The following is a 7694-nucleotide window of genomic DNA, read 5'->3' on the forward strand; positions in this document are numbered from 1 at the left end:
TTGCTTCATTAGCTAGCCCATGTTTTTTACCAATATTTTTTTTGTCAATACATGTTTTTTTGACACAAAATTGACCCATCAGTTTCATATAAAGAAGTTACACAGAATTATGTATTCTATAGCAGGAATGTAATATTACTCCTACTCCATATATATAGAGTAATTATCGATCAAAGTATTGTAGTACTTATGAAGCCGAATATGTTTGCTCTCTCCATCCCAAAATAAATGCACATATTGCATTTTGAGAAGTCAAACAATATTAAGTTGACCAAATTTTTATATATAAAAAAAACTCTTAAGATTTGTAATATCGAATAATCATCATTAGATTAATTATATCATATATTTTCATACTAATCCTATTTAGAGAGATCAATGTTAATACTATTTCCTATAAATCTAGTCAAACTTGAGATTATTTGACTCTCGAAGTGAGAGATGTGGACTTATTTTTTGATGGACGGAGTACTAATTGTATTTCAAATATGGAAGTCAATATTTGTTAGACTTTATATCGAATAATTGAGCATTGCATGCTTGTAGACACAGTCATTTAGACTTGATAATAGGCTCATGTCTTGCATGGCGCTATCCGATTGGTGCATGAGGCTATTTTAACCTAGTGCGATTCAAGGCTCAAGATTAGACCTGAAATTCGTCCACTCCATAAAAACCCGACGCAACTTCACATGTCCACGTAATAGACTTAGACCCAGTTTTCATAGCCTATGTCAAGCTCATATCAAGCTTGGGTGTACAGAAAACATTGTGTGTTTTAATATGAACAGGTCTACTATTGATCTGTTTCTTCAAACTCGTATCAGAATCATAGCTTCTATGCTCAATGTGCCCCATCTCCACTTTACCCGTGTTTTGTCTCTTTCTAAGTGCTGGAGCTCTCGGTATGGCAAGGTGGGGCCATTGCCATACATTGAGTTTGTCCAATGCCTACTGTAGCATGTTTTTTTTTATTTGCTAAAGATGCTATAAACTATAATCCATTGTTCTGTTAAACCATGTATATTATATCTTATAATTCTCACATGTCCTCCACCACTGCTCTTTTTCAAACATAACTATCCTGTTCTCTTGGCTGATAAGCTATGACTGAAAGTACTGATGGCTGATTTGTTATGAGAGAAAAATATTGTTCATTGACTGAAAAAGTACAGCTTATAAGCCAAGTGAACAAGACGAACTAGGTGAGGTCTACCACCGGGCAGACCCTACACCACGCTAAAACCTATCGTTGGCTCGTCGCCCTAAACTACTAGAGCATGCGTCAAAGGCGAGAGAATATAGGTAGCGACGGCTGAGCAAGTTCGGCTTGTTTTTTTTTTCCAGTCGGAGCAGTATTTTTTTCTCACAAAATCTCAGCATAAATAGTGTTTCCAGTATGAATAGTGCTTTATTTCATCCCAGCCGAACACTCAGATAATTGAGAGGTGTCATAGGTAGTAAAGAGCATGAAGAAAAACAGTGAGCCCCAAGTTTCGAGTAAGTGTAGTTAGATTTCTCTTTTTTTCCATAGGAATCATTTGAACTCCCCTTCCTTCAAATTCAAAAGTACTAGCTAAACAGCTTTTATGAAAAAAATCATTTTACCGTTGTTTTTTTCCTCGAAACAAATGCTAGCCAAGCCATACAATGCATATCATTGCGGCCAAAATTCAAACCCCGCGGCCGCGCCGCGTGGGTCCCGCCTCCCATCCCAGGTGTCCTGGACACGGATTATATTAATCATTAATCAATAGCAGCGTAACCTGTAACCACCCTGGTAGAGTATTTACCTGCCACTGCCACGGGGGCCGGGGCCTAAACGCGTCCAGCTCATCATCATCCCACCTCGGCGGCCCGGGGCCCGTCGTCCCCGCGGTTTAAAAAGCCCTCCACTCTCGAGCACCACCACCGGGCGGGTGTCATTTCAGGCCTAATCTCTCTCTGGCCTGCGCTTCGTTCGTCTCCGGGCGGCCGGGCGGGGGAAGAAGAAGACCTGGATCCATCTCCTCCTCGGTAAGCTCTCCCACCCCTTCCGTCGCTATTTGAGTTTTTTGGAGGCTCGCCGCGCGTCTTCCTCCTGGTGCCGCGGACTTTTCTGAGATTTCGAATTTTGAGCACTGTCGCTTAGTGTTGACGCCACGCTAATGGCGCCCTGGAAACAGGGCATGCTGATTTCAGGCATTTTGGAGCGCTGCTGCGGCTGGTTTGTCGATTGACTTTTCCTCGGTTTAGATTGACCTTTAAATCCCTGTCCCTTTTCAGCTGGCCATCGGTCACCAGAGTACTCGGCTCATTGATTATACTGAGCTTTCGTAATCCGTTCTTTGTGGAAAACTTGCTTCGAGCTACATGTCACCATCACAAATCCTCTGGAGTCTAGTATCTCCCTGAAGCTGCAAGACTCATAGCGATTCGTGGTACGTGCAGCCTATTTTGAACTTGTTTCCTGCTGTGCGATGGGCAGATGGGACTTCTAGGAGAGATCAGTCTGATGGAGGGCAGATTTTGTTTTTTCAAAATTTGTTTGGATGTGCTTCGATATTTTTTTCCCCCTCTAGAGCACGCGTAGGGTGACCATCCTAGCTGGTGCATGTGCCTATTCACAGCTGTTGGGTCAGGAGACCTGCAAATTGTTTTATATTTACTCATATCAGATCAGATCCCTTTATAACCATTAACTTTGGGGAATTTAACTGTATGAAATATGAACGAGTTTTCTTCCAAATTTTGAAGCATTTACTGATATTTTGGGCTTCTTAAATCTATGTGCAAGGTCCTCGCCCTTGTATATTACATAATTTCCTACAGATATTTTTACTTATCCTAAGTGCCTAGCTGTGTTCTTCAATTATTGCCATCTTCACATGCATGACAAAATTACCTTCAAGAAATGAATAAATAATGTACAATTTCCAGAGATACAAGATAGGTGTATCACTCCTGGCCTTTCTTCAAATCCGCAGTTGACATCAGAATGTACTAGATTATTCCTACTGTGATGGCCCCTCTGCCCTCACCCGATGCCTGCATGTGTCCATCTAGGTGTAAGCTGGGGGCCAGCCATGTTACGTGGATCACAAACAAATTTTTTTTTACTAAATTGACTAGTCTCAGTCCTCACTGAAGAGCTTGTGGTACACTGGTACTGCAAGTTTCAGCTTGGGCCCTGAAATTCTGATCCCTGTGGGGACAGAACAATTTTTCTGTCAATTTATTTTGGCTGTGCAAGTTTATTCAAGTCCATTGAATTAGGCTCTCTTACCTAACAAGGGGCCGAAGGGAGAAGTAGCTGCGACATCTTTTGTGCTGTGCAAGTTTATTCAAGTCCATTGAATTAGGCTCTCTTACATGACTGCCTGCTCCATGAACGAGTTTCCCAACTAATATTCGAGCCAAAGAGATTGACGTACTTCATGTTTAGACATTAGTCCATCTCAAACCTGTTTAGTTTACCTTGAGAAGGCATAGTAGTTTTATGCAACCACCTTACTTATCATTATCTAAAAACACCTCACTTATATGTCTGTGAGATAGGCAATCTGTGTCAAACTAGATGTTTATTTGATCATTTTTTCATGGCAGATAAATGTGTACAATAAGCACTAAATGGCCCATACTCATGAGTCTAAAGCTGTTACATCATTCATAAAAGAATGTACTTGTGTTCTTTTCGCACATCAATGACTTAAAACGAGGTACAGTTGTATCGTCACAGTGAATTTTTACTTTGTTTTGACCTCAATTTTTTTTTTTACTTTGTTCCCCAATTCCACCTTGGGTTGCTGATGCTGATCAATTTTCTGGTCCTGAGCTTTCTGGAAAGCCATCGCTGATTGGTTCCCATCTCTTTGTTAACCAATCAATGTTTTGGTCCCTGCATTTTGGAGGTTGATATGCTGAGCCCTTTTCATCCTCCTCTAATATATGCATGCAGTACTGTTCTACAGGTAGGCAGTAGAAGATCTGCTTCCTACCCATATGATTGCAAGTTGATCCATCGGAGTTAACCTTATGCCATGCACAGCTTTTGCGCACTCTGTGTTTTTTCTTTATCTGTGAGCGATGTTACTGGTTGCTGTTTCTTGTTTACTGTCACCATTATTCTAACAGTTCTTTAGTGGTGACATTGAAAATTTTTACCCTGTCAGTAATAATACTAAGACTAGCCCACTTGTTCTTCTGTTCACCGTCAATCATGACCAGGTCAACTAAGAGGAGATCTTATTTTGGTGACAATGAAGCGCATGCATAGAATGCAAACGAGAAAGTCCCATTCATGGTGGTGGGACAGCCATATTAGCCCAAAGAACTCCAAATGGCTAGCTGAGAATTTGGAAGGTAACAACTCTGTTTTTTATTGAATGACAGCATGTACTGGCACTTCTGTTATTTGACAGGAAGAGCAATCTGCAGTAACTTGTTCAATGTTCATGTATCCTGCAGTATAATAATAGCACAAACTTTCCTGACTTTTTCTCTTCTGAATGAATAGAGATGGATAAGCAAGTTAAAGAGATGCTGAAGCTCATAGAGGATGAAGGTGATTCTTTTGCAAAGAAGGCTGAGATGTATTTCCAAAGAAGGCCTCTGCTTGTAAATCATGTTGAGAATTTCTATCGCATGTACCGTGCTCTTGCTGAGCGTTATGACAACGTGACTGGGGAATTGCGCAAGGGTCTTGCACTGCAGTCTCAAGGCTCTGGTATATCCGAAACTGATTCCGAGACACAATCAATTTCACCATCTCCAGAGCCTAACATGGAACAGAACACAGCAAAACCGAAGCGCAAAACAAGAGCAGTTGGCTTCGATGTGTTCCTTGGTTCTGGTGGAAGCTCAGACATTTCCAAGAAGGGGAGTGATGGATCACCATCATCATCTTCTTCAGATTCTGATTCAGAGGTTGATGAGGCAAGTGAAGAAAATGGCAATGGGATTTCTTATATAATGGATGGACGGATTACTGAGCTAGAAGATGAGCTTCAGGAAGCAAGGCAACAAATTGAGGCACTTGAGGTAAAGAACATGCACTGCCAATGTGAAAAACTTGAAGAGAGTCTCAAACAAGTTAGCAATGAAAAGGAAGACTTGGTAGCTGCAATTCTGGCAAGCAAGAATGAGATCGAGGATCTAAAACGAGACATGGCCTCGACTGCAAAACATTTTGAAGCCCAATTAGTGCACCGTGGCCATGAGATTGAGAAGTGCAAGCAGGAGGTTGAGCAAGTTTCTGAAAAGTATTTCCATGAGAAATCCGCTCTTGAATCTGAAATTGAAAGGCTCCAGGAAGTTGTTAAGAATTTTGAACGGAACCTAACAGAAGTTACAGGAGAGAAATTGCAGCTTGAGGCCCAGGTAAAGGAGCTTGAACAAGTTTCTAATAACTTAGATGATTCTTCTGCAGAGATTATAAAGCTACAAGAAATAATCAAGGATCTGCAAGCAAGATTGGAAAATGATTCAAATGATAAGGGTGTACTTGATGAACGTGCTATGGAGTTGGAGCAAGTTCGTAGGCAGTTGGAGGATTCAAGGGCTGAGGCTAGGGAGCTACAAACTACAATTAAGAACCTGAAAGACGACCTAGAAAAAGCTCTTCAAGAGAAAGCAGAACTTCAGAATCGTATGAAGGATGTGGAACAGGCAACCAGTGACCTAAATTCCTTGGTTGCTTCCCTTGAGGGCAAGTTGACAGCCACAGAGGCACAGCTTGAACAACTTCACGTGGAGAAAGCAGAAGCATCCCTTGAGAGTGAGAAACATTTATCTGACTTGATTCAAGCCATCGCCCATCTTAAGACGGAGATCGAGCAGCTGTCTTCAGAGAAGGCTGCAGTCGAAAACAAGGTGTCCGTTCTGCTGATTGATGTCACTACTCGTGATGAAAAGCTGAAGGAAATGGACAACCACTTGCATCAGCTGCACCTGGAGCATGTCAAGCTGATCGAAGAGGCAGATATTGCACGGAAAGACGCGTCAGGCCTGCGTTCACGCGTGTGTGAGCTCGAGGACGAGATTGAGAAGCAGAAGCTTATTATATCGGACAGCGCAGAGGGGAAGCGTGAGGCGATCAGGCAGCTGTGCTTCTCGCTTGATCACTATCGCCATGGGTACCAGCAGCTTCGGCAGCTCCTGCAGGACTACAAGAGGCCCGTGGTGATGGCAACATGAGTGAGTAGCGTGCCCTTCCTCTGGATGTTGAAAGGATGTCGAAACTCTGAAGTTGGCTTCTCAGTGTTGTGCTGTCTGACGATGTAATTTGAGCTGTCTCCTTCCCGTCTTCCTATATAATATAATTTGAGTGAAACTTGTGCTTTTATTTAGTTACTTGAACTGTCGAGTTACTCGTAATCGTAATCTGTGGTGTGTAATGTAATGAGCTGCCAATGGATAATCATGGTACTCCCTTTATTCGTTCTGTTCGTGTTCATTGTTGGTTGCTGAAGCGATCTTTCCAGCTTGGAACGACGAATACTTTGAGTGCACGGAGATACAACTAATCTGAAGTGATCAAATTAGTTGTTTGATTAGTGCTCATAGATACGCCGTTCTGCAGCCTGCAGGCCCTGTATTACTGCAACTATGGCTCTTCACCTCTACTTCAAAACTGAATTGGTTTCGACAAAGAAGTTTGTCTTGAAAATCTATGAAAGTTCGACTCATTCATACGTAATACATTGGTGAGGAAACTAAACAAGCATGACATGTGCACTAACTGTTGATCTATTCTAATCAGATAGTCATAGATCTAGCCGGGTACATCTTGTAAATGGATAACATGTCCTAGTACATCTACTAGACAAAGATTAGAGGGAGGAATAGTGCTAGGTTACCGATCATCGTAGGCCTTCTATCCAGAGGCGTCTGCCATGGTTGTTATGCCGGTGCCTGCACGAGGGCAGCGACGGTCGGTGAAGAGGGCGATGAAGTCGTCGACGTCGGTGGAGTGGGGCGGCGCGGCTGGTGTCTTCCCATCACTGACTGCGCCCCTCTCTGATCGGGATTCGGGTTTAGGTTTCGGTGGGGAGCTCGGCTCAGACGAACCTCGTACTCAGAGCCGCCGACCCCACCTCTATTTATTGCGCAGTGTGATAGGGCCCTTCAGCCATAGTGGGCTGGGCGCCCCCGATCAGGGCGCGGATCAAAGGCCCAACTGGGCCGTTGGACCCAGTTTGGGATTAGAGATCAATCTAACAATCTCTCCATTGATCTCTTACCATCTTTCAATTTCATATCATTTACTTTTGTTCATTCCATTACAGATTAGCGCATAGAGCATGTTTCATCATCACGGTCAATTGCCGATAGATTTAACAACTACAACACACCACTCCGTTCTGAAATAGATACTTAACTTTAAGCCTTTCTTTTGTCCAGGAATTATAGGCTTTCCCTTAAACCCATGCCGGCTACATGTTCTCTGAACACGTTGGGTGGTAAGTCTTTTGTAAGCGGATCCACGAGCATCTTTTCAGTACTTATATGCTCAAGACTTATGACATGATCCCGGACTTTATCTTTTACAACATAATATTTTATGTCAATGTGTTTGGTAGCACCACTTGACTTATTGTTGTGAGCATACTGTACTGCCGGATTATTATCGCAGTATAACTTAAGTGGTCTATACATGTCGTCAACCACCTTCAAACCGGATATGAACTTCTTTAGCCAGTTCACCTGCTCCATTG

General features: G+C 42.6%; 1 protein-coding gene across 2 annotated transcripts; it reads left to right on the forward strand.

Moving 5' to 3' along the window:
- The first annotated feature begins 1825 nt into the window (after positions 1-1825).
- On the forward strand, positions 1826-6421 carry LOC136461689 (protein NETWORKED 4B-like). 2 transcript variants are annotated; one of them, XM_066460990.1, is made up of 4 exons: positions 1826-2016; positions 2266-2420; positions 4207-4341; positions 4496-6421. In XM_066460990.1, exons 3-4 carry the CDS (start codon positions 4239-4241, stop codon positions 6172-6174), a joined length of 1782 nt encoding a protein of 593 aa, XP_066317087.1. In that variant the 5' UTR covers positions 1826-2016; positions 2266-2420; positions 4207-4238; the 3' UTR covers positions 6175-6421. The 2 variants fall into 2 exon arrangements, with proteins under 2 accessions (XP_066317087.1, XP_066317086.1); XM_066460989.1 differs by lacking the exon at positions 2266-2420 and having other exon boundaries at positions 1827-2016.
- The last annotated feature ends 1273 nt before the right edge of the window (positions 6422-7694 follow it).

The sequence above is a fragment of the Miscanthus floridulus genome, chromosome 6 (assembly GCF_019320115.1).
Source record: "Miscanthus floridulus cultivar M001 chromosome 6, ASM1932011v1, whole genome shotgun sequence".
Classification (NCBI taxonomy): Eukaryota; Viridiplantae; Streptophyta; class Magnoliopsida; order Poales; family Poaceae; genus Miscanthus; species Miscanthus floridulus.

What these genes read in the sequence shown, in the direction of transcription:
- LOC136461689 (XM_066460990.1), top strand. Translation starts at nt 4,239, where the DNA reads ATGAAGCGCATGCATAGAATGCAAACGAGAAAGTCCCATTCATGGTGG. An exon ending in GCTAGCTGAGAATTTGGAAG is followed by an intron (nt 4,342 to 4,495) that starts GTAACAACTCTG and finishes CTGAATGAATAG; the next exon opens with AGATGGATAAGCAAGTTAAA.